The 27479-nt window shown below is 39.4% G+C and overlaps 1 protein-coding gene across 8 annotated transcripts; it reads left to right on the top strand.

The window, feature by feature from the left end:
* Window positions 1–27442, top strand: ARMCX5 (armadillo repeat containing X-linked 5). Of its 8 annotated transcripts, XR_004298680.1 has the most exons (5): window positions 258–350; window positions 582–640; window positions 2592–2691; window positions 4488–4544; window positions 13080–13114. XR_004298680.1 is itself a non-coding variant. In XM_032399277.1 (3 exons), the coding sequence occupies exons 1-2, from the start codon at window positions 3087–3089 to the stop codon at window positions 13116–13118; spliced, it is 1497 nt and encodes a 498-aa protein (XP_032255168.1). In that variant the 5' UTR covers window positions 2968–3086; the 3' UTR covers window positions 13119–13120; window positions 27408–27442. The 8 variants fall into 8 exon arrangements, 1 of the variants encoding a protein (XP_032255168.1); XR_004298685.1 differs by lacking the exons at window positions 2592–2691; window positions 4488–4544 and adding an exon at window positions 27408–27430 and having other exon boundaries at window positions 13080–13120; XR_004298683.1 differs by lacking the exon at window positions 2592–2691 and having other exon boundaries at window positions 13080–13113.
* Window positions 27443–27479: the final 37 nt, after the last annotated feature.

Genomic DNA, 27479 nt, shown 5'->3' with positions numbered 1-27479 from the left:
CAGCGACGCCACCTCCCCATACACGCATGCGTTTCAGTTCAAGATGAAAAAAAATGTAGTCTCGGTTGGGGGAGATCCTAAAAGAGGGCAACTAATGCTGAGACCCTTTGATATTGGTAAGCTTCTCTCCGTATCGCGCTGCCTCCTCTATGTTCAGATGTCGCCCCAGCCCTTACCAGGATGAGAAAAAGCTAGGGTTGAGCTCACCGACAGAGGGCGGGGTGGCGCTGTGCAAAGCTTGGTATCACTCCGCTTCCATCAGGCCGGATCCCCTTACACTGCGCTCTAGCTCCTCCCGCTGCAGATTTGGGTACTGGGGACGTGGCAAAGCAAAGTCTGCGGAGGAAAAGGTAGCTGTTGTTAATTAGTCACTAGGCGTGGGTCCCAGAGGAGCTTTGGGGACGGGAGGAAGGGAATACGAAAAAGTGGCAGTTGTTTGCCAGTTCCGGCCCTTAATCTGACAAAGCAGGTATCGCGTCCTAAATCCCAGGTGCCGGGCCAATCCCCAGACACAGTCGCCGCCATTGTCTCGTGTCCTCGTGTCCTCGTGTCCTTCTGACTGTCCGTCCCTCTTTCTGTAGGGCACGGCACCCCTTGAGGCAAGGAAATAAGAAAACTGCCTCTGATCCAAGCAGAGCAGGTCAGTGAGAAGGCGGGCATCGCTTGGGAGTGTGGAAATGGGTATCAGAGAGGAATGCGGGATACGTGATCTGGTCGTGGGGCGCGGGCGGTGAGAGGGAGAGGGGGACAGGGGTAATTTGAGTGGCACGCAACTATAAATTTAAAATGATCTTCCTAGCTTGATTTCCAGACACTAATCACCTCCGACCGTGTTTGGGAAGGTAAAGGAGTATAGTAGCGGCTTCTAGCGGAGAAATGGCGGTTTATATGATAGGAGGAGGGGCTGCTGCTGTTGGTGAGAACAAGTTGTCGGGAGCCCTGGGAGGGAGAGTGTAAAAAGAAGTGTTTGATAATCAAGGCCCTGGATTAGAAAATGGTCTCATGTCCTGGTTACTAGTCTGACCGTTAAAAACCGAGTCTCTTCCACTGTGTTTTCGTTTGGTCCTTGGATGTGTATCATGCGTTTATATATTTAGGTCTGTTCCTAAGTTTTCGGTACCGCATGTTTTTGTAAAGATCTGTAGAAGGCCGTGGACCTCAAAGGGAGGGGATAAGAAAAGGAAACCTGGCCTAATTTTTGCGGAGTGGGCAGTGCTTGGAGTTGGTAGATGGCTAGGACTAGAACAGGCAGGAGTCTGGGGGAAACTCCAGATATCCTTTCAGCATGCTTTCCAAACAGTCCTCCCTTACTCCTGTTGTGTTGCAGAAAATGATAGGCTTTAGGGAGAGGAAGGAAACATAAAAGCTTAGATGAAATTTGGAGATAATACTTTTCATTGATTCCCAGCCAACTTCCATGGCTTGTCTGAGCATTCCATCTCTACTACTACCACCACTATCTTGCAGGGATGTTTGAGTTGTCTGTGCAGGAGAATTATCAGACTTTTGGAATGGAGCAGAGGAACTTGGAGGGAGAAGGAGGAAAAAAGGGCCACAGAAAATTTTGGCAAACAGGTACCTGTTTCCAGAAAGGATCAGTGTCCCAGGTGCTGATCTCTACCAAGGACTCAGTCTCCATTGTCTCCTGTGTGTTGATTTATTTATCTCTGCATTTGTGAATCTCTGGGTATAGACCCATCCCCAGGTCTGTGGAACTCTCAGCTGTGAAAGTTTGCAAATGGTAACCCAACTTGAACCTAGGAAATAATGAAGAAGAGAAACATGCCCTGTGTCTGTTAGGATTGGTGAGAGGGTAGATGGACAGGAGAGGATTAAGACTTAGGAATTCTATTCTCTTTTGTTTTGCCAGTTTACTAACCCCTCTTTGGTCCCTTGCCGATTTAGTTGTGAGTCTTTGAAAGCTTTGAGTATAGAAGGGTAACATTTGTTTTTCTGATTTCCCGCTGGCTTTTCTTATTCTTATGCTTCACCCAGGCCAATTTTAAACTAGAGAAATGCAAGAGCAGTCACTGAACAGTAAAATGGTGGGCAGCAGGGAGAAGGAGGATCAGTCCTGAATTAGGGCAGTGGTGGTATAGGACAGAAGGAAGGAAACACTAGACAAACTACAAATATAGGGACCAGGGACCAAGGTCTTTCCACCAGGAGGTCAGTTTCCATATCTTCCTATTTGTGCTTGTAGGTCTGCTGTAGGGCTTGTCAACATTGGAAGCAAGGAAAGGAGGAGAAAATTACTCCAGAGCAGTGAAGTTTGGTATGAGTATGGAGACTTTCCCAGTAGACCTGTAAGATGAAGTAGTAGTCCAGCAGGGATAAAGAGCCAGTCTAGGGATTCCTTAGTCTCTCTCACCTCCATTAAGCTTTCCCACTCTCCATATTCCTGGTTTGTGTCTGGAAAGATTAGTAGCACCTGCAGTTTTGTAGAGTGTGAAATGAGGAGAGAGTTTGATAATTATCTACCTCTGCCGTTTAGCACTGAATGTCCATACTCTTCTGTCTCTCTGTGCTAATCAACATAAGAAATAAATTGGAAAAGACTCAAAGCCCCCATTTCCTTCCTCCACCCCTAGGTCCAACTTCAGTGGCAGATCTGGTGTCCTTGGAGTGGCTGAAGACCACCACCCTCCACAGGGCTGCGCTCAGGCACACAGCCATTCTTCCCTTACCTGAGTGAGCTTCCTCTGCACGTTGTTTATATCATTGGCAGAGCCTGTAGTTGGAAAGGGGGCCGAGTGACGAATGGACTTTGTATGAAAACACCAACCTGGGACAGACCTTCAGTCAAGGTTGAGATGGGGTTGGGGTATATAACCTGGCCTTGCCTTTAACTTGGATCATGACTGGCTCTGAGGCTAAAGCAGGGGCAGAGCAGGGGCTGGGGCTGCCCTAAAAGCTGCAATCAGTGGCCCTGCCAACACTAGAGCCAAGGCTAAGCTCCAGGCCAAGGCTAAGATCCAGGCCAAGGCAGTGGCTGAGGCAGAACTGAAAACAGGACCAGTGCCCCAGGCCAAGGCTGGGGATGGAGCAGTGGCCAGGACACAGTGACCTACGCTGAGGCCGTGACTATGACAAGGGATGTGGGCAAGATGGAAGCTATGACTAAGAATAGAGTCATGACTGAGACTAAGGCAAAATCCATGGCAGAACCTGGTATAGTGCCCCAAACCAAGCCAGAGGTGATGCCTATGGCCAGGGTCAGTGCAGTGACCAAGTACGAAGTCAAGGCTGGTGCTGGACGTGAAGCCAATATCAGGTCCTTTGCCAAGGCTGATGATAAGGCCAATATTGAGTCCAGGCCCCAGAGAAAGAGAGAGGACGGCATCAAATTCAGGGCTGGGGCTGGGGACAGAGCTGGTATTGTAATCGAGTCCAGTGATGAGGATGAAGAAAATGTCTGCTCCTGGTTCTGGACCGGAGAAGAGCCTAGTGTAGGATCCTGGTTCTGGCCTGAAGAGGAGACTCCTTCTCAAGTTTATAAGCCTCCACCTAAGATCCAGGAAAAGCCCAAGCCCATACCCAAACCAGAACTCACTATAAAACAAAAAGCAGCAGCATGGTCAAGGGCCAGGTATAGTGTCCTAGTCCCAATAGAAGGAGGGGAGCCATCCTTGCCTGCAGAAGGGAATTGGACTCTGGTTGAGACCTTGATTGAAACTCCTCTGGGGATTCGGCCTCTGACCAAGATCCCACCCTATAATGGGCCTTACTTCCAAACCTTAGCTGAGATCAAAAACCAGGTTAAGTATAGGGAAAAGTATGGGCCCAATCCAAGAGCCTGCCGCTGTAAATCACGTGACTTTAGTTTAGAGCCTAAAGAGTTTGATAAACTCGTTGCCCTACTTAAGTTAACTAAGGATCCTTTTATTCATGAAATAGCTACTATGATAATGGGCATCAGTCCTGCTTATCCATTTACCCAAGATATAATTCATGACGTAGGTATTACTGTTATGATTGAAAACTTGGTCAATAATCCCAATGTTACAGAACACCCTAGAGCTTTAAATATGGTAGATGACAACTCTGAGTCTTCTGAAGAACCAAAACCAGCAGAGTTATATATACATCAAGTTTGTAAGGACATAATCTCTTACCCGTTGAACTCCCCTGTGCAACTGGCTGGACTAAAATTATTAGTGCACCTGAGTGTGAAATTTGAGGATCACCGTATAATTGCTAATTACATTCCAGATTTTCTTACCTTGTTAAACAAGGGAAGTGTCAAAACCAAGTTTTATGTTTTAAAAGTGTTTTTGCGCTTGTCTAAAAATCAAGCCAATACAAGAGAACTGATTAGTGCCAAAGTACTATCATCATTGGTTGCGCCCTTTAACAAGAATGAGTCAAAGGCCAATATTCTTAATATCATTGAAATATTTGAGAATATAAATTTCCAATTCAAAAAGAAGGTGAAGCTGTTTACCAAGGAAGAGTTCACTAAATCTGAGCTTATTTCCATATTCCAGGAAGCAAAAGAGTTTGGTCAGAAACTCCAAGACTTAGCAGAGCACAGTGATCCTGAGGTGAGAGATAAAGTTATACGATTAATACTCAAACTCTGAATGGCTGTATGTTCTCACAAAACCATGAACAATTTTTTTGGTGTTGTAATATGAAGCCACGCGTATTATAATTGTAAGTTCAATATTTATGTTATTTGTATTGATTGAAGGAGGCAACCTTATGGATACCAAATGATCTTGAGAGCTTGAATGTGTGTTGATTTTCATTGTGCTATATAAGTGGAGATATTTTTAGTATTTCTGCAACATTACCTGATAATGAACCTATTCATTCTGAGTAAGCTATACTTCTGTGCTTTATATTGACATAAGTGTATTCATTTGAGACTTTATTTACATGTTAATAAAGTTGCATGCTAAAACTGGTGAAAACATTGTCCTAGTTCTTCAGTTGAAGTCTAGTCAGAAGGATAAAGCACAATTACCACAAAGATGATAAAGGGCACTGTCTGTGTGTGTAGGAGGGTACAAACAAAACAAGTTTACATTGGTAGATCCTTTAGTTTCAACATGTTCGAAGAATGGAATCACTCCACACAAGAAGACAGGACCGTGCTACTAGATGACATCTGGGCAGATCTGGGGAAAGGGCTGAGGACACAGACCTAGGAGAAAAGGAACACAGATTCTTTCATTCCAGTCTGAGTCCCAGCACTTGGGTTCACCCTTTAACATAGGATTTCTCATCAGGATATCTTGAAGCTTTTTAACTCCCAGAAGGATTCCTGGTTCTCACCCCCATTCAGCAAAGCCATAGAAATATGGTTCTGAAAGGACCCAGCCCCACCATGCCCTCAAACTCTGGGTACCCCCATCAAGGTGCCAGGTTTACTGCTTCATTCCCTGTAGTCCTGGACCTCAGAGGAAGGTCTTCCTGGAGACCAACTGCAGAAGCTGCTTCATGGATAGTCTCACTTGTCATGCCTTGGTGACTGTTTACTCTCATCCTTGCTTTTGTTTGCTGGCCAATGCTTTGGGCTTTGTAATTTGCACCTATCCTTGGTGGTAGCACCTTGTTTGTGCTGATCCCTTTTGGCCAGAGTTCATCGAGCTGAGCTCAGTGAGATAGCTACAGGATTCCGAAGTCCTTTAGGGGTGTGTAGTTAGGAAGAAATTAATTTCCCTAATTCCATTATCCTATCTATCTATTTGTGCAGTTTACAGAGCCGAAGCCATGTGGTCTATACTGCTTCAGGTCCTCCTGTTTATACTTAACAAAAGCTAGGTTCTGGCTAGGGGTTACTGAAATAGAATGCCAGAGTATAGATTGGGATCTGGGGTTACCTCTGCCTCCTTTGCTGTTACTGTCCCCTTTCCTTTACTGCCAAGAATTGGGAAATATAGATATTAGGATCAGTGTACAAATATTAGTCTTTCTTTTGAACTTCCTCTTGCTCCTAATTTTTGTATTTGGGGAAGGCCTAAACTGAAAAATCTCAACAAGGTTTCAGGTACTCCTAGTTTTAGAAGCCATGCCTAGTTTTTCGGTTAAGGTCAGTCCTGAACCTCTTTTTTATACATCTAGGAGTTAAAATGAAGGACAACTGGCTACACATGTGCACTAAAGGGTGAAAAAAGTAGGATTTTTGCAATGTGCAGTTGCAGCTCAGATGATTTTTGAAGTTCTTTGTAATTTTTTTTTTAAGTAGGCTCCGCGCCGGTGTGGAGCCCAACACAGGGCTTGAACTCACGACCCTGAGATCAAGACCTGAGCTGAGATCAAGAGTTGGACGCTCAACCTACTGAGCCACCCAGGCGCCTGTTTATAATGTTTTTTAATCCCCTGGAATTCCAGCTATGTGTACTAATTTCAGAGTTGGGGTCTTCACAATACAATTGGACCAGACCCTTTGGAAATATTCTGTGTCTCAAATGCCCTATGGAGCACACAATCAGCTATGGAATTTCCCATTGGCTAAAGAGAAGAATGAGTATGGGGTATGCAGGTATTTGTGTCAAAGCAAGAAGCTGATGGTCTCTCCTTAGGTGGGAATTATGGGAGACAGTCATTTCCCAAATTGTTCTGGGGTGTGCTTGAAGTCAAAACCCTGTTGCTCATCCCTTGTTTCACTCCTTTCCTGGAAAAATAATTCAGGCAACTCCATGTGGTATCAGGGCTGATCTGATATTACCTCTCTTAAAAAGTTGCTGCCTGGGAGTAAAAATCAGGATGGATTTCTCATCTTTCCTCTCATGAAGTAAAGCAAGTGATCTTCCTACAACACACCTGGACTGTTAGCACACAGTGACCAAACTTTACTATACCTTCAATTTTAAAAGAGGAATTTTCAATGGGAATTCATCTATACAATATCACCAAATTCCCCAGCAAGGCTTTCAAAGCTGTGTATCCTTCAGCACCTTTCCATTTTTCCCATTATATCCCACCATGTGACCTACATTCAAGCCACAGTGGGCTATTGTTTCCTGACTTATTATGCACTTTCCTGCTTTTGTGCAGTTGCTTAGGCTGTTCACTCATTCTGCAATGCTTTTACAACTTTTTTTTTTTCTTTTTTGCTTTTTACTCATTCTTTTTAAGCTCAGCTCAAGAATGCCAGGTTGTTTTGAAGTCTTCCCTGACATGCTTATCCTCCTTGTCTCCATGTTGGAATTAATAGCCCCTTCTGCATTTCCAAAGTTTTTTATTTACTCCTCTAATTTTAGCATTTGTGTCTTTTTTTTTTTTTTTTAGATTTTATTTATTTATTTGACAGAGACACAGTGAGAGAGGGAACACCAGCAGGGAGAGTGGGAGAGGGAGAAGCAGGCTTCCCGCTGAGCAGGGAGCCTGATGCGGGGCTCGATCCCAGGACCCCGGGATCATGACCTGAGCTGAAGGCAGACGCTTAACGACTGAGCCACCCAGGCGCCCCGCATTTGTGTCTTTATACTATGCCTTGGAATCTTAGTAAGTTGGAGCTTGTGTTTAGAGATAGCATAGAGGGGGAAGCTTGGGCTTTGGGAATGTCTGAATTCCAAAGCCTGAACTTTGTATTATGTATAGTAATAATGATTATTAACATTTATACATTTATTAAGTGCTTACTATGTGCCAGATACCATCCTGTGTGCTTTACTTGTATTAACTCATTTAATTCCTAAAACATCCCTATGGAGTAGGTCCCCCATCCACATTTTACGTGTGAGAGAACTGAGATACTGATTGGGTAAATAACTTGGCCAACTTCATTTTCATTCATGTCTAAGTATCCTCTGATTTCCCTGTGACTTCTTTGACCCACTGGCTGTTTAAGAGTATGTTGTTTAATTTCCACATTTGTTAATTTTCCAGTTTTCCTTCTGTCATTGGTTCTTAGCTTCATCTATTGTGGTCAGTGAAGATACTTCATACCATTTCAATCATTTTTAAGTTTATTGAGACTTGTTTTATGTCCTAACATGTCTGGAGAATGTTCCATGTACACCTGGGGAAAATGTATATCTTGCTGTTGTTTTGTGGAGAATTCTATATATGTCTGATAAGTCTAGTTGATTTATAACACTGTTGCAACCCTCTGTTTCCTTTTTGATATTCTCACCAAATGTTCTACCCATTGAGTGCGACGTTGGAAGTCTTCAACTATTATTGTAGAACTGTCTATTTCTCCTTTCAATTCAGTCAATTTTGCTTCTTAGAGATTTTTACTTCCTGATGATCTCTGCTCTATTTTTACTGTTTTTAATCCCTTTCTATCTATAAGTTCCTCTGTATCTGCATGGGGGAAAAAAAAAAAATATATATATATATATGAAAAAGAATAATCATTTCTTCAACTCTTAACTCCACACACTTTTCCACCTACCATCCTATCTTTCTCTACCCTTTCACAACAGTGTTTTCTACATTTCTACATTGTTTTTTTTTCCTGCTTTCTCATCTTCTACTCAGTCCTCACACAGATACAGTCTAGTTTCTTTCTCTTTTCTGTACTGAAACTCTGCACTCAAAGTCACCAAAGCTCTCATCTTCCCTAAACAAAAGGGACAATTTAATTTAATTTTATTTTATTTATTTTTTTTTTTTTAAAGATTTTATTTATTTATTTGACAGGGAGAGACACAGCGAGAGAGGGAACACAAGCAGGGGGAGTGGGAGAGGGAGAAGCAGGCTTCCCGTAGAGCAGGGAGCCTGATGCGGGGCTCGATCCCAGGACCCTGGGATCATGACCTGAGCCGAAGGCAGACGCTTAACAACTGAGCCACCCAGGCGCCCCGGGACAATTTAATTTTAAAAATATTTTATTTAAGCATGGTGTTAGAGATTAATGCTTATTTTCCACTTTTGTTGTATCCTTCCATGTGGTGGGACTTCATTAGAATGACAACACTTTTCTCTGCCCTCACCCTTATTCACTCTTATTTTTCCATCTTCCCTTTCTCCTTGAAAGTTTGCCTTACCACAAAGGGCTGTGTCCTACTTTGCTTTTCCATAATACAAGTTTTCATGTGTACATTGAAATAGATCCCCAGTTTCTAATTGGGTGGGATATTGTAGCAAATTCTTGGATTTATTTTTAGGAACACTATTGTCCAAAATTCTAAGTCACATTCCTCTGTATCAAATTTGTCAGTAACAAAGATTCTTTTATTCCCCAGCTTTACAGAGATATTATGGACATATAACATAGGTAAATTTAAGTTGTATAACATCATGATTTGATACACATATATATTGTGAGATGATTACCACTATAAGGTTAGTTAACACCACCATTCCATCACATGATTACCAATTTTTTTGTGGTGATAACATTTAAGATTTACTCTCTTAACAATTTTCATGTATGTAATACAGTATTGTTAGTTATAGTCACCATGCTGTACATCAGATCACCAGAACTTATTCATCTTATAGGTGGAAGTTTGTACCCTTTGACCAACATTTCCTCATCTCACCCATCCCCAGCCCCTGGCAACCACCATGCTACTCTCTATTTCTGTGCGTTGTTTTTTTAGATTCCACATATAAGTAAGAACATACAGTATTTGTCTTTCTCTGTGTGGCTTATTTCACATGGTGCAAGGTCCATTGTTATTGTCCCTAAAGGGAGGATTTCCATTTTTATGGCTGAATAATATTCTTTTGTATATACACCACATTATCCATTCATCTCGTCAGTGGACGCTTAGATTGTTTCCATGTCTTGGCAATTGTGAATAATGCTTCAGTGAACATGGAGGTAAAGGTGTCTCTTTGAGATAGTGATTTTATTTCCTTCAGATATATATCTAGAAGTGGGATTGCTAGATCATATGGTAGTTATATTTTTAATTCCTTGAGGAACTTCCCTACTGTTTTCCATAGTGGCTAAACCAATTTACCTTACCACCAACAGTGCACAGGGGTTTATTACTACCCGTCTTCCTCTTAGACATGCTTTTGTTACATCCTGCAAGTTTTGGTATGTTGTGTTTCCACTTTCATTGTTTTAAGATTTTTTTAAATTTACCTTTTGATTTTATTTTTGATCCATTGGTTGCTCAGGAGGATGTTGCTTAATTTCCACTTATTTGTGAATTTTCAGGTTTTCCTCCTGTTATCATCAGCTTTTTTTAAAGATTTTATTTATTTATTTTGACAGAGAGAGAGAGGGAGAGAGCCCAAGCAGGGGAGGCAGCAGGCAGAGGGAAAGGGAGAGGCAGGCTCCCAGCTGAGCAGGGAGCCTGATGCGGGGCTCGATCCCAGGACCCTGGGATCATGACCTGAACCGAAGGCAGACACTTAATGACTGAGCCACCCAGATGCCCCTATTTTCAGCTTAAAGAATTGAATCCTTTTGGATGCCTGGGTGGCTCAGTCCATTCAGTATCTGTCTTCGGCTCAGGTCATGATCCCAGGGTCCTTGCTCAGCAGGGAGCCTGCTTTTCCCTCTGCCTGCTGCTCCCCCTGCTTGAGTGCTCTCTCTCTCTCTCACAAATAAATAAACGAAATCTTAAAAAAAAAATTGAATCCTTTAAGAACTTAAAGAACTGAATGATGACCGGGCGCCTGGGTGGCTCAGTTGGTTAAGCGACTGCCTTCGGCTCAGGTCATGATCCTGGAGTCCCAGGATCGAGTCCCGCATCGGGCTCCCTGCTCGGCAGGGAGTCTGCTTCTCCCTCTGACCCTCCTCTCTCTCATGCTCTCTGTCTCTCATTCTCTCTCTCTCAAATAAATAAATAAAATCTTTAAAAAAAAAAAAAAAGAACTGAATGATGAATCCTTTCATCATTTCTTGTAGATCTAATGGTGATGAACTGCCTCAGCTTTTGTTTTTCTGGAAAATTATCTCTCATTTATGAAAGACAACTTTGCTGAGTAATGTGTTCTTGGTTGGCAGTTTTTTTTTCTTTCAGCACTTTGAATATATCACCCCACTCTCTCTTGGCCTGCAAGATTTCCACTGAGAAATCCATTGATAGCAAGGAGGTTCCCTTGTAAGTTACAATCTTCTTATCTTTGCTGCTTTTAAGATTCTCTTTTTGTCTTTGACAATGACAAAGTGTCCTTGAATTTTAGACAGTTTTATTAAAATGTGTCTTAGAAAAGCTTGTTTTAGGTTGAAATTTGGGGCTGGCCTATGACCTTCATAAACTTGTATGTCCAAATCTCTCCCCAAATTTGGTAAGTTCTTAGTCATTATTTCTTTAAATAAGCTTTCTTCTCCTTTCTCCCACTCTTCTTCTGGGACTCCAATAATGCAGAGATTTTTTTTTAATGGTATCCCATAATTCATGTAGCATTTCTTCACCCTATTTCATTATTCTTTCTTTTCGCTTTTTACTGAAAGATTTCAAATGACCTTCAAATGTCTTCTTGTTTACTAATTCTGCTTGGTTGCGTCTGCTGTTGAAGCTCTCTTTTGAATTCTTCAGTTCATTTAATGTCTTCTTCAACTCTAGGATTTCTGCTTTTTTTAATGGTTTCTGTATCTTTATTGAACTTCTCATTTTGTTTATTTTTCTCTAATTTCATTTACTTGCCTGTATTTTCATGTAGTTCACTGAATATAAGAGGATTATTCTGAATTCTTTGTCAGACAGTTCATAGATCTGTTTCTGTAGAGTCAGTCATTGGAGTTGTATTAGTTTCCTTTGGTAAAGTCATGTTTCCTTGATTATTCATGATCCTTGTGGCCTTGTTTTAGTGCCTGCACATTTGAGGAATTAGAACCTCTTCTAGTCTTTATAGACTGCTTCTGCAGACAAAGCCCATCATTCAACAACTCATCCAGGGATTCTGGGTGGGCTATCCAGTGGTGTCCATGGTGGGCTTTCTGCTGGACTCTGAGTGTGCCGGTCTGGTGTCCGGGTAAGCAAGTGGGCAAATCTCATGCTTGTGTACATGGGGATCCACCTGGTGCCTGGGTCCAAGGAGGCAGGCCTGGAGCCTAGGTTCACTGGGGCCTAATAGGCACCAGGGACCACTGGAGTTGGCTTGACGTCTCAGCCCACAGGGGTCAATTGTGTACTAGGGGAAGCTGTGAGCCTGGCTTCACAGGAGCCAGCCTAAAGGCAGGGGCCATTGCGGCCGCTCTGGTGCTGGGGAAGGCCAGGCCCCTGGGTATGTGGGAGCTATCCTTGAGGCTGGACCACAGAGGCTGGCCTGGTGCTGGGGCAAGCTAAGAGCCTGAGTCCATAGGAACTGGCCTAGAGTTTAAGTCTGCAGGGGCTAGTCTGGCACTGGGGTGGGCTGGGGGATTAGGGCTGCAGGAGCTAGCCTGGTGCTGGGGTGGTTCAAAAGCCTGGGTCCACAGTACCCAGCCTGGTGTTGGGCCCAGGTGGGAGCCTGAATTCATAGTAGCTGATCGGTTGCCTGAGGTGACAGGAGTCACCTGGGGCTGTGGGAGCTGGCAAGCAGGAGGATATGCTGAAAGCCTGGGCCACAGAGCCATTCATGGCCTCAGGAGCCAGCCAGCACTATGGTAAGCCAGGAACCTAGGTGTGCAGGAGGAGCCTGCTATGAGCGTGGGCCCACAGATACCACCCCAGACCACTGGGGCTGGTTTTTGCCAGGGTGAGCCAGAAGCCTGGGTTCATAAGAACTTTCTGGGATCCTGGTGCCACAGAAGCCACCTGAAGCCACAGGAGTTGGCAAATACCAGGATGAGTCAGAGGCTGGGGTTTGTGGGAGGCTGCCAAGAGTCTGGTGCTCTGGAAGCTCTCTGGGTCATGGGAGTCACTTGAGCATGCTGGAGCTGATAGGCACTGAGGTGAGCCAAGAGCCTGGTTTTGCAGGAGCTGATTGTGAGCCTGGTATCATGGGAGATGCCTAAAGCTGTGGGTCTGGAAGGCACTGCAGTGAGCTGGGGGCCTGGGTTTGTGGGAGCCTGCAGAGAGCCACTTAGGGCCACAAGGGTTGACCTTGTGCTGGGACAGTTCGGCTGTGGAGTCTGGTGAAATTGGGCACTCGCTTCACTCTCCATTTCCCATAGGAAGGGTATCTCTCCATGCTGGACTACTGGGTTTTGGGGGAAAGGTGATAGAGTTAATGTGAATCTATCTTTCCTACCCTCCTCAATACATCTTTTCTTATTTCTGTGCTTCACCCAGGTGCTGTCGTCCCTCAACTGGAATCCTTGGCTCTTTTGAAGGTATTTTTGTGCATGGATAGTTATTCAAGTTGGTATTTCTGAGGTGGTTGAGCACTAGAAAGCCCTATGCATCTGTGTTGCTGACATCACTCCCTACTTTATTATTTTTACTCATTTTATCTAGAGTATGGGTAGGGGAAGAGGACAGATATTTACTTGGTCCCTCAAACCTCTAATCGTGCAATATCTTAATACATTCTGGTTTCAAAAAATTAAACATCATAAATAAAGACCTCTTTGAATACAACTCCAATCCCAGTCTCCTTCCTACAGGCAACACATATTGTCAGTTTCTAGAACTTTTCTATGCATTGCCTACATACAAAGATATGCAAGTATCCTGAGAATTTTTTAAAGTATTAAATTTTATCATAGTATTGTATTATTCTTTAACATTTTTTTCAGTAGTATGATTTAGAGATTTTTTCCATGTAAGTATATATCTATTTCTTCTTAGTGCTGTATCAAATTTCATGTATTGCAATATCATTTTTGTTTCTCTGGGTGATTCTGAGTAGACTTCTGGGTCATAGGTACTTTTCATTTTAATAGACATTTGAAATCTCCTTAGAAAGGGATTATAACATTTTACACACTATCAGTATATGAGAGTCCCTGGTTCCCCACACATCCACTAACATTTCTGAGTATTTGCATATTTAAACATATCTGCCAATCTGATAGATGCAAAATGGTATCACTTTGTTTTAATTAAAATTTTACTAATATTGAAGAAAATGTATAAGTTCCGTTAACTCACAGAAAAAAAACAGAGGAGGAATATGAATTTCCCCTTTAAGAAAATACAATTCAGGGGTGACTGGGTGGCTCAGTCAGTTAAGCGCCTGACTCTTGATTTCGGCTCAGGTCATGATCACAGGGTCATGGGATCAAGCCTCGCATTGGGCTCTGTGCTCTTCTCTCTCTCTCCCTCTGTCCCTCCTCTCTCTCTCTCTCTCTCAAATAAATAAATAAAATCTTAAAAAAAAAAAAGAAAATACAACTCAATTTGTAAGCAGCTAAATGCTTCTTAGCAGCATTTTGGGGGCTATGGAAAAGTCTGAAAAGAAAAATTTTTTTTTTGCATGAACTTAAGATTCACAAATCCCTAGTATGCCAAGAAAAGATAAGAAGTGCTAAAAAATTTGAGAGTTTACTATTATGAGTTATAAGATATTTTGTTATTTTAATTGTTTCAAATATGTGGAGATACTGTTCAGATAATTATATAAATCATTAATATAAATCATCAATAATTAGTGTGATAAATGATGATTTTGCAGTAAGATCACCAAACTTTTCTAAAGAGAAGTGACACAAGAAGTTATTAACTTATTTATATGTGGGGCAGAATAGAAGGAGGGGTGAAGCTTAAAAGCTGACAGTAGTCAAAGATCAAAAAATGGAGCCAGCCTTTTTGTTACACAGACTATAAAATATGTTTTGTTTACCAGTCATAACTAGAAGCTTATACAGATAGGTTTCTATTGTGATTGAAGCAAAATGTCAGTTTGGGTTGATCAAATTTCTCTGAAATACGTACTTTTGTTCTGGCATCTTTGTCCCAAAAACTAAATGTATCAGAATATCCCGGAGTTGCAAGTATTCAATAAATCAATGGCATGGATATCTTGAGTAACTTAAGTATTGGCTTCACTACATCAATAGCAGGGTTTAGTGATTAATATAATGAATATAACATAATGAACATTAATATATTGAATACTGTTATGAATATATTGAATACTGAATTAATATAATGCATACTGTTTTCCAAAGTATTTTCCTTCAGCACTTTTTAGAGCAAAGCTATTAGGCTGACTCAATTTGGCTTTAAACATAGCAATATGTTTCAAATGATGCCATCACTAAAGTAGAAAGACAACTCATAGCATAGGAGAAAGTATTTGCAAATTATATATATGATATGGGTCTAGTACCCAGAATATAAAATGAACTCTTACCACTCAATAAAAAGACAAATAAAACAATGAAAAATAGGCAAAGGATTTGAATAGATATTTCTCCAAAGAAGATACTCAAATAATCAATAATGATTCAAATCAAAACCACAAGATATCAGTTCACACCCACTAAATAACTATAATTCTTTAAAAAGTGAATAATAGCAAGTGTTGGCAAGGATATAGAGAAACCAGAGCCCTTGTACATTCTGGTGGAAATGTAAAAGGGTACAGCCACTGTGCAAAGCAATTTGGCATTTTCTCTACCATTTTGACTTACTTCTTATTTTTTTCTGTATGTTTTTAGTTTTTTTTTTCTTAGTGATTACTCTGGCAATTATAATTAATATCTTAAGTGTATAACACCCAGGTTTGAATGAATGTCAACTTAGTTTCAATAGTATACAAAACTCTGTTCCTTTACAACTCTGGTTCCCTCTTTATGTTATTGTCACAAATTAGATCTTTATACATTGTGTATCCATTAACACAGATCTTTAATTATAGTTTTATGCATTTGGCTTTTAAAATACACTAGAAAAAAAAACAAGAAATGACAAACCAAAAATGCAATAATATTGGCTTTAAAAAATTACTTGACTGTTTTAAAGCAGTTTTAGGTTTACAAAAAAGTTAAGCAGAAAGTACAGAAAGCTCCCATATACTACTTCTCTCCCACCACCCTTTCCCCCACAGTTTCCCATATTATTAGCATCTTGCATTAGTGTGATATATTTGTTACAGTTGATTAATGAATATTGCTACATTATTGTTAACTAAAGTCTCTAGTGTACATTAGTGTTCACCTTTTGTGTTGTACATTTCTGTTTTTTTTTAAGTTGTGGTAAAATATACATAACATAATATTTGCCATTTTAACCAAATTTATGTGTATAATTCATTGACATTAAGTACATCCACACTGTGGTGCAACCATCACCACTGTCCATCTCCAGAACATTTTTTGTCATCCCAAACTGAACCTCTGTATCCATTAAACAATAACTTCCCACTCCTCACTACCCACTTCTGGTCAGCCACTTATGAGCACTATTCTATTTTCTGTCTCTAGAAAGTTGCCAACTCTAAATACATCATAAAAGTGAAATCATACAATATTTGTTACTTTGTGTCTGGCTGTTTCACATAGCTTAGTGTTTTCAAAGTTCATCCTTATAATGTGTCAAAATTTCATTTCTTTGTAAGACTGAGTAATATTTTAAAATATATATCACATTCTGTTTATCCATTCATCTCTGTGTGTATTTTGGTTGTTTGCACTCTTTGGCAATTGTGAATAATGCTGCTAAGAACACTGGTTGTACAAATATCTGAGTACCTGCTTTCAGTTCATTCGGGTATATAACTAGAAGTGGAATTGTTACATCATATGTTAATTCTGTGTTTAATTTTTTGAGGAACCACCATACTGTTTTCCAAAGCAGCTGCACCATTTTACATTCCTACCAGCAGTACACGAGTTTCAAGTTCTCCACATCCTTGCCAACATTTGTTGTTTTCAGTGGTTTGATAATACCCATCTTAATGTGTGTGAAGTGGTATCTCATGGTTTCGCTTTGTATTTCCGTAATGACTAATGATGTTGATCATCCTTTCATGTTCTTATTGGCCACTTGTATGTTTTCTTTGAAAAAGTTCCCATCCAAGAGTTTGGCCCTTAAAAATAAACCCTTAAAATAGAGTTGTTTGGTCTTTTTGTTGTCATTGTTGAGTTTTAGGAGTTCTTTATATATTTTTTATATTAACCCCTTATCATATTTATGATTCAGAATTTTTTCTCCCACTCTGTGAGTTGTGTTTTCACTTTCTTCAAAGGGTCTTTTGATGTGCCAAAGATTTTAATTTTGATGAAGTCCAATTTATCTATTTTTTGCTTATGTTTTTGGTGTCATATCCAAGAAATCATTGCCAAACCTAATGTCATGAAGTTTTTCCCTTTGTTTTCTTCTAAAAGTTTCAAAGCTTTAGCTCTTAAGTTTGTCTTTGATTGGTTTTGAGTTAATTTTTGTATATTGTGTAAGGTAAGGGTCCAAATTTATTCTTTTGCATATGATTTCCAGTTTTCCCAATACCATTTCTTAAAAAGAATATCTGTTCCCCATTGAATGGTCTTGATACTCTTGTCAGAAATTATTTGGCCATATATACAAAGGTTGATTTCTGGCATCTCTGTTCTATTTCACTGGTTTATATGTCTGTTTTTATGCCAGTACCGTACTGTTTAGATTACTGAAGTTATTGTAGGAAGCTCTGTGTGATACTGTGGTTTATAAGAAATATATATTTGGTCTTTATCCATGATTCCTGGCTCACAGCTCCCAAAAGCCCTTGGAATTTCCTGAGTGATAAGAGCTATGGGGACATCTTTTGTCATAATATTTGGTCTCTTGTCCTCAATTCCTGAAATTCACTTTAGAGCCATTAACATGAAATGGGTATCATGTTATTCGTAGCAAGTACCTTTTTACCACAATTGGGTTTATGTTAATGAGGTGACTTTTGGAAAGTACCTAAGGATGGTGGCTGATTTCCAGAGGAACCAGCCATGTGATTAGAGGGTTGGAACTTTCAGTCCAACCCCCCACCGCCCCATCCCACCCCTACTTCCTGGAACTCCTTCCTGGAACTCCTAGAAGTTTAATCAATCCCCAACAGCCAACAATTTAATCAATCATGCCTATGTAATAAAACTTCCATAAAGACCCAGAAGGACAGGGTTCAGAGAGCTTCTGCATTGGTGAACACATGAAGATTCTGGGAGACTGGAGTGCTGGGAGAGAGCATGGAAGCTCCATACCCATTCCCTATACTTTGCCCTATGCATTTCTTCCATCTGGCTATTCCTGAGTTACATATATATTTTTATTAATGAATGGTAATCGAATAAATAAAATGTTTTTGTGAGTTCTGTGAGCTGCCCCATCAAATTAATCAAACTTAAGGAGGGGGTCATTGAAACCTCCCATCTATAGCCTGTCAGTGGGAAGCAGAAATGGTAATCTGGATTTGAGACTGTAATTCAAAGGGTGGGGGAGTGCAGTCCTGTAGGACTGAGCGCTTAACCTGTGGGATCTCATGTTATTTCCAGGTTGATAGTATCAGAATTGAGTTGAATTGTAGGGCACCCTGCTGGTGTCCAAGCATCTCTTAGTGGTTTTGGAACCCCTCCCACACACACACATTGGAATTGGTGCCAGAATACCTTTACTTTGAAATTAGGAAGAGTGAGTGCCAACTTTTTTTTCTTTTTCAAGATTATTTTGTTAATTTGGGATCCCTTGAGATTCTATATGAATTTAAGATAGGTTTTTCTGTTTCTGCAGAATATGTCATTGAGATTTTTTTAAAGATTCTATTTATTTATTTATTTATTTATTTAATATTTTAGAGAGAGCAAGAGCGCCTCCCACCACCACCAGCAAGGGGAGGGGCAGCGGGAGAGGGGGAGGGACAAGCAGAATCCACACTGAGCTCAGAGTCAAACTCAGGTCTTGATCTTACAACTCTGAGATCATGACCTGAGCCTAAATCAAGAGTTGAACTCTTAACCAACTGAGCCACCCAGGCACCCCTATCATTGGGATTTTGATAGGGATTGCAGTGGATCTTACAGATCACTTTGGGTAGTTATGGAATCTTACAGTTGATGAGCACGAGATATGTTTCCATATATTTATGTCTTTAAATTTCTTTCAGCAATGTTTTGTAGATTTCAGTGTACAGTCTTTGGCCTACTTCATTATGTTCTTATGTATTATATTCTTTTGATGCTATTGTAAATGAAATGGCTTTCTTAATTAATTTTTTAGATTGTTCATTGTTATTGTATAGAAATGCAACCTATTTTGTGTGTTGATTTTGAATCCTGAAGCTTTGCTGAATTCGTTTATTAGTTCTAAGATTTTTTTGCAGAATCTTTGGGGTTTTCTACATATATGCCATGCCATTTGTGAGCGCAGATCATCTTATTTCTTCCATTACAATTTAGATGTCTTTTATTTCTTTGTCTTGCCTTATTGTTACAGCTGAAACCTCCAATACTATATTGAATAGAAGTGGGGAATGTGGACATCCTTGTCTTATTCTCTATCTTAAGGAAAAAGCTTTCAGTCTTTCACTATTGAATATGATCTTCAGATGTGGGCTTTTCATTTTTGGCCTTTATTGTGTGGAGGAAGTTTCCTTCTATTCCTGGATTGTTGAGTGTTTTGATGAAAGGGTGTTGAATTTTATCAAGTGCTATTTCTACATGAATTGAGATGATGATATGTTTTTTGCCTTCATTTTGTTAATGTTGTGTGTTGCAATATGATTGATTTTTATATGTTGAGTCATCCTTAAATTCCAGAAGTAAACCCCAATTGGCCATGGTGTAGAATTCCTTAAATATTCTAAATTTGCTTTTTTAGCATTTTATTGGAGAATTTTGCATCAACAATATAAAACATATTTGACTGTAATTTTCTTTTCTTTTTTTTAAAGATTTTATTAATTTATTTGATAGAGAGAGAGACAGCGAGAGAGGGAACACAAGCAGGGGCAGAGAGAGAAGGAGAAGCAGGCTCTCTGCTGAGCAGGGAGGCCGATGCAGGGCTCAATCCCAGGACCCTGGGATCATGACCTGAGCCGAAGGCAGACGCTTAACAACTGAGCCACCCAGGTGCCCCTGTAATTTTCTTTTCTTGCAGTGTCTTTATCTGACTTTGGTACCAAGGTAATGCTGGCCTATTAGAATGTTAGGAAGTGTTCCCTTCTCCATTTTTTTTGGAAAAATTTGGGAAGGCTTACTGTAATTCTCCTTTTACTGTTAATTCAGTAGTGAAGGCATCTGGCCCAGGGTGATTTTTTTTTTTTTTTTGGAAGGAAGAGGTTTTTGATTACTGATTTAGTCTTTTTACTAAACATAGGTTTATGCACATTTTCTATTTTTTCATGATTCAGTCTTGGTAGGTTGTGTTTGTTTTTTGTTTGAGTGTATTCATTTCCCCTAGATTATCCAATTTGCTTTGTATACAGTTGTTCGTAGTATCCCTTTATAATGCTTTTTATTTCTGTGAAATTGGTAAGGTTTCCATTTTCATTTTTGATTTTAGTAATTTGAGTCTTCTGGTTTTTTTATCTTAGTTAATCTAGCCACAGGTTTGTCAAATTTGTTGATCTTTTGAAGAACTAAGTTTTGGTTTCATTGATCTTCTTTGTTGTTTTTCTATTCTCTATGTTTATTACTTTCTCCCATCTATTGGCTCTGGGTTTCATTTGGTATTCTTTTTCTAATTCCTTAAGGTATATGGTTTAGTTGTTGGTTTGAGATCCTTCTTCTTTTTTAAATGTAAGTAATTAGAACTATAGCACTGCTTTTCCTGCATCCCATAGGTATTGGTATGTTTTGTTTTAATTTTCATTTCCTCAGTTATTTTCTAATTTCCTTTGTGATTTCTTCTTTGGCCTGTTGGTTGTTGAAGAGCGTATTATTTAATTTTCACATATTTGTGAAGTTCCCAGTTTTCTTCTATTATTGATCTTTAGTTTCATTCCAATGTGATCAGAAATGGTATTTTGTATGATGTCATCCTTTTAAAAAAATATTAAGATTTGTTTTGTGGTCTAACATATGGTCTATTCTGGAGAATGTTTCATGTGTACTTGAGAAAAATGTGTATTCTGCTATCGTTGGATGGCATGTTTTGTATGTGTCTATTAGATCCGGTTAGTCTATAGTGTTATTCAAGTCCTCTATTTCTTTATTGATCTTCTGTCTGGTTTTCTATCCATTATTGAAAGTGGGGTTACTCATATCTTAGTATAGAACTGTCCATTTCTCCTGTCAATTCTGTGATTTTTTTAAATATATTTTGGAAATCTGATGTTTTGTGCATATGTTCATAATTGTCACATCCCCTTAGTGAATCGGCCCTTTATTTTCAATATATAATGTTGTCTCTTCTAACAGTTTTTGACTGAGTTTCTTTTTATTGCTCCTATAACAAATTACTACAAATATGACTTTATTATCTTAGTGTTCTGTAAGTCAAAAAAGTCCAAAATTAGTCTTACAGGGCTAAAGTGAAGGTATCAGCAGGGCTGGTTCCGTCTAGAGGTTGTGAGATGACAATCCATTTTCTTGCCTTTTTTGAGCTTCTATAGTCTGCCTGCATTCCTTGGCTGATGGCCCTTTCCTTGCATCACTCTAACCTTTGATTCCATTGCCCCATCTCTGTCTTCTATCTTTTACCTTCTTGTCTCCCTCTTTTAAGGATCCTGTACTTACATTGGCTCATCTGCATAATCCAGGATAATTAATCTTCCCATCTCAAGAGCCTTAATTTAGTTACATTAGCAAAGTAGCTTTTTGCCATGTAAGGTAACATACTAATAGGTTCCAGGGATCAGGTCATTGACATATTTGTTGGGGAGGGGCATTATTTAACCTACCACACTACTTACAGTAAAGGCAGTAGTCACAGAAAAGGTAAAGCAAGTTCCAGATGGGTAAATAAGTGCTGTGGTAAAGCAGGCTACTCATATACTTTGGGTTTTGAGCATTATATAGACATCTTTGACAGACTTACATCCAGTCATCACCATGTCACCATCCATGAATTCATAAAAGGGTATGTTATAATAATGACAGACTTACATCCAGTCATCACCATGTCACCATCCATGAATTCATAAAAGGGTATGTTATAATAAGTAAAAACAGATGAGTGTCAAACTCCCCAGATTTCCTTAACAAAGTGAAATTTGACCACTCTAAGTTTCACCTCACAATGAACTATAAAACAACTTGGAAACATGTCCTTTGGTGGAGTTCCTGGAAATATGATAGGGGTTCATTTTAACACTCTCTTTTCCATGATAACCCACTGTTATGGGCTGAGTTGTCCCAAATTCATATGTTGAAGCCCTAACCTCTGGTATCTCAGAATATGATTATATTTGGATACAGGGCATTCAAAGAGGTGATTAAGTTAAAATGAGGCTATTAGACTGGGCCCTAACCCATTTCTACAAGTGCCCTTATAACAAGTGCAAATTTGAACACACAGACACCAAACATGCATGCACACAGAGGAAAGACCATATGAGGACATAGCAATAAGGTGGCCATTGAAAGCCAAGAAAGAGGCCTCAGGAGAAACGAAACCTGCTGACACCTTGATCTCAGACTTCCAGCTTCCAGAACTGTGAAAAAATAAATTTCTGTTGTTTAAGCCACCCAGTCTGTAGTATTTTATTATGGTAGCCCCAGCAAACCTATACATCCTCAAACTTTCATTTATTGGCTCAGCATCATACATCAGCCTGAGAAAAAAGAAGCCCCATCTTTGTGGTAAATGGGTAGAATTTTGTGGAAGTTTCTTTAAAATTCCAAACTGTATAAATCTTACCAAACCTACAGCTTTTTTTTTTTTAGTATTATGTTCCAGTGTGTTAGCTTTCCACCTGCTTTAGATGGCAGAATAGGGGGGGAAAACACTGTGTGGGACACTCTCACCTTCACCAGCACAAAATATTATCTCCCAACAAAATAGTCTAAAGATTTTTTAATGGGGTGCTTCTAAGTCTATTTGGTCAATGATAGAAGCATAAAGCATAATAACTCTGCCCAGATTTTAAATTATGGTGTAAACTGATATGATTTATATAACCAACAACAAAAAACACCTCAGGGTTCCAGAGGCATTTATATATTCAGCAAATATTTATTGAGCAATCTATTATGTGGCAGGCACTATTTCTAGTTGTTGGGATTATATAGAATAGAATATTCGTGGAGCTTACATTTAAGAATGGAGGGAAACAGATAATAAAGTCAATATATAAAATATGCAATATAACATTTAATAGTGATAAATGCTATGGAGAAAAATAAAACAAAGTATGGGGATAAAGGATATTCAAAGGGGAATACAGTTTTAGATTGGATAATCAGAGAAATTCACTCTGAGCAAGTACCTGAATGAAATGAGAGAATGGGCCATGAAGCTATCTTAGGGAAAAGCATTATAGGCAGTGGGAACAACAAATGCAGAGCTCCTTGGGTAGGGATATGCTTGGCTTGTTCAAGAAATAGCAAGGAGGCCAGTGTGGCTCAAATGGAGCAAGCAAAGGGAGAATGGTGGGACATGAGTGTAGAGTGGTAGCCAGGGGCCAGATCTTATGAGATATTGTAGGCCATGGAAAGAAGTTTGGGTACTATTCTAAAGGTTATGGGGAGTCATTAGAGGATTTTGACAAGGGGATCAGCATGATATGACTTATGTTTTTAAGGGATAAATCTGGCTACTGTGAAGAGAATGGACCCTAGGGAAACAAGAATGAAAATGGAGAAAAATTTGGAGGTAGGAAGCAGTCAGTGGTCTAGGTAAGAGATGATAGTGGCTTGGACTAAGGTGTTAGCTGTTAGGTGTTGGACTAAGGTGTTAGACACTTATGGTGATATGTGTCCAGCTTTGGCATGTATTTTGGAGGTAGAACCAATTAATGTTGTGGATGAATTGAATATAAAGTAAGAGAAAAAGAGGGATCAATGATGATTTTGAAGCTGAGCAACTGAGTAATCATTTATTAAGATGGGTGAAGACTGGGAGGAGCAGGTTTTAGGGGGAATCTCAGGAGCTCAGGTTAGAGCATGTTGAATTTGAGATGCCTTTTATATATACACATGGAGATGAAAAGTAAGCAGTGTGTTCCTGCTCTCGCTATGTCTCTCTGTCAAATAAATAATAAAAAAAATCTTTAAAAAAAACAAAGAAAAAGGAGGAGACAGTGTCATATGGTAGCTATAGACCACTGTTTTGAGGAATTTTGCAGCTAAAGAAATGGGGTAGGAGATAGTACAGTGTGTTTGAATGTTGATAGGGATGTTTCACTAGAGAGGGAAAAGAATTTTTTTTAAAGATTTTATTTACTTATTTATCAGAGAGAGAGAGAGAGAGAGCACGCACAAGCAGGGGGAGCAGCAGGCAGAGGGAGAAGCAGGCTCCCCGCTGAGCAAGGAGCCCGATGCGGGGCTCAATCCCAGGATCCTGGGATCATGACCTGAGCTGAAGTCAGATGCTTAACCAACTGAGCCACCCAGGCATCCCTAGAGAGGGAAATTTTTATGATAAAGGAGAGAAAGAAGAAAATTTTGGAACAATGACCATGAGTAGAAGAGATGGGACATCATCCAATGGACACATGTAGAGGCTGACTTTAAAGATAGGAGCATGGCCAGTTCATTCACAGAATATTAGAAAAGGTAGAATTTATGGGCACAGATGCAAGTGGTGAGTAGATATGGTGGTAGGAGTCTGTGGAGGTTCTATTCAAATTGCTTTTGCTTTTTCAATGGAATAAGCAAGGTCATCAGCTGAGATAGGAAGTAATTGGGGTCTGAGAAGAGAAGAGAAGGTGTGATATCTTTTTTTTTTTATTAAAGGTGAAATATATGTGACAAAATTTTCCAATTCAGCCGTTTTTAAGTGAATAATTAAGTGGTATTAATTACATTCACAGTTATACATCCATTACCACTATTTCAAAAATTATTTTTTTAATTTTTTTTTTAAAGATTTTATTTATTTGACAGAGACACAGTGAGAGAGGGATCACAAGCAGGGGGAGGGCAGAGGGAGAAGCAGGCTTCCTGCGGAGCAGGGAGCCTGATGTGGGGCTTGATCCCAGGACCCTGGGATCACGACCCGAGCCGAAGGCAGACGCTTAACAACTGAGCCACCCAGGCGCCCCTTTTTAAAATTTTTCTTAAGGATGTATTTATTTATTTTGACAGAGAGAGAGAAAGACAGCAAGAGAGGGAACACAAGCAGGGGGAGTAGGAGAGGGAGAAGCAGGCTTGCCGCTGAGCAGAGAGCCCGACATGGGGCTCGATCCCAGGACCCTGGGATCATGACCTGAGCCGAAGGCAGATGTTTAATGACTGAGCCACCCAGGCGCCCCTCAAAAATTTTTATCATCTGTTATGGGTTGAATTGTGTCCTCCAAAAAAGATACGTTAGTGTCCTAACATACACAAAAATCAACTCAAGATGGATTAAAGACTTCAAACATGTGACCTGAAACTGTAAAACTCCTAGACAAAAGCATAGGAGAAAGTCTTCTTGATATTGTTCTTGGAAGTGATTTCTTGGATATAACACCAAAGCCACATGCAACAAAAGCAAGAATAGACAAATGACACTACATCAAAATAAAAAGCTTATGCACCACAAAGGAAATAACAGAATGAAAAGGCGAACTACAGAATGAGAGAAAATGTCGACAAACCATATATCTAGGGGGCTAATACCCAAAATATATAAGGAATTCCCACAACTCAATAGCAAAAAAAAAAAAAAAAAAAAAGAAAGAAAAAAAAAAAAAATGAAAAATAGGCAAAGGGCTTGAATAGACATTTCTCTACCCTTTTACACTGTTGGGAATGCAAACTGGTACAGCCACTCTGGAAAACAGTATGGAGGTTCCTCAGAACGTTAAAAAAAGAGCTACCCTATGACCCAGCAATTGCACTACTAGGTATTTATCTGAAGGATACAAACATAGTGATTCAAAGGGGGCACATGCATCCCAAAGTTTGTAGCAGCAATGTCCACAATAGCCAAAATATGGAAAGAGCCCAGATGTCCATCAACAGATAAATGGATAAAGAAGATGAAAGCTTGCCATTTGCAATGTTGTGGATAGAACTAGAGGGTATTATGCTAAGCAAAATAAGTCAGTAAGAGAAAGACAAATACCATATGATTTCACTCATATGTAGACTTTAAGAAACAAAACAGATGAACATAGGGGAAGGGGAGGAAAAATAAAACAAGATGAAAACTGAGAGGGAGGCAAACCATAGGAGATGCTGAATTTTAGGAAACAAACTGAGGGTTGCTGGAGGGGAGGTAGGTGGGGGGAAGCAATAATTGGGTGATGAGCATTAAGGAGGGCACTCAATGTAATGAGCACTGGGTGTTACATGCAACTGATGAATCACTAAATTCTACCCCTGAAACTAATAATATAATATATGTCAACTAAATTGAATTTAAATAAAGAATTTAAAAAATTAAAAAAAAGACATACAAATGGCATACATTTATATGAATAGGTGCCCAACATCACTAACCACCAGGGAAATGCAAATCAAAACTAAAATGAGATATTACCTCATACCTGTTAGGATGGCTATTATAAAAAAAAAAGTCACAAGTGGTAATCAATTAGCAAGGATTTGAAGAAATTGGAATACTTATACATCATTGGTGGCAATGTAAAATGGTGCAGCCACTATAGAATTCTGTATGGATGTTCCTAAAACATACGCACATGAATAAATACATAGATACATACATACATAAATACATACATATATATATATATATATATATATATATATATATATATATATAACTACCATATCATCTAGCAATTCCACATCTGGGTATACATCCAAAAAAATTGAAATCAAGATCTCAAAAGGATTTCTGTTCTCTTACTTACTGCAGCATTATTCACAATATCCAAGATATGGAAACAACCCAAATGTCCATTGACAAATGGATAATAAAGAAAATACAGTATACCTAGAATTGAATATTATTAAGCCTTAAAAGAGAAGGAAATCCTGCCATTTGTGACAACATGGGTGAACCTGTAGGACACTGTGCTAAGTGAAATAAGGCAGTCACAGAAGGACAAATACCACATGATTCCACATCATGACTGGGATAGATTCCACATATATGTGATATCTAAAATTGTCAAACTCATAGATGCAGAGAATAGAGTGGTGGTTGCCAGGGGTTGGGGGGAGGGAGAAATGGGGAGTTGTTGAGGATGTGAAAGCTTCAATTGTGCAAGATGAATATGTCCTAGAGAATGGTACAACATAATGCCTATAATTAACGATACAGTATTGTGCACTTAAAATTTAGTTAAGAAGGTAGATCTTGTGTTATGTATTCTTATAACTACAATAACAACAACAACAACAACAGGGCACAAGTAAACTTTTGGAGGAAATAAATATGTTATTACTTTGTGATGATGGTTTCACGAGTGTATGCATATGTTCAAACTAACCAAACTATGTATATTAAATATATGCAGTTTTTAATATGTCAGTTGTATCTCAATAAAACTGTTTTAAAAAGTCATCATTACACTTAAGGTCATCAAATTTTTTCCTATATTCTAGGAGTTTTATAGTTTTCCTTTTTATAGTTAGCTCTGTGATCATTTCGAATTAATTTTGGAAGGGTGTGAGGTCTGTGTCTAAATTCAGTTTCTTTTCTTTTTTTTTTTCAAAGACTCCATTTATCCACTTGACAGAGAGAGACACAGCGAGAGAGGGAACACAAGCAGGGGGAGTAGAAGAGGGA

This window comes from Phoca vitulina, unplaced genomic scaffold (assembly GCF_004348235.1).
Source record: "Phoca vitulina isolate PV1807 unplaced genomic scaffold, GSC_HSeal_1.0 scaffold160, whole genome shotgun sequence".
Classification (NCBI taxonomy): domain Eukaryota; kingdom Metazoa; phylum Chordata; class Mammalia; order Carnivora; family Phocidae; genus Phoca; species Phoca vitulina.
Note: the sequence above shows the minus strand (reverse complement) of the source record. Positions and strands in the feature narration are given on the sequence as shown.

What these genes read in the sequence shown, in the direction of transcription:
- ARMCX5 (XM_032399277.1), top strand. Translation starts at nt 3,087, where the DNA reads ATGACAAGGGATGTGGGCAAGATGGAAGCTATGACTAAGAATAGAGTC. An exon ending in CAGAGCACAGTGATCCTGAG is followed by an intron (nt 4,545 to 13,079) that starts GTGAGAGATAAA and finishes TGCTTCACCCAG; the next exon opens with GTGCTGTCGTCCCTCAACTG.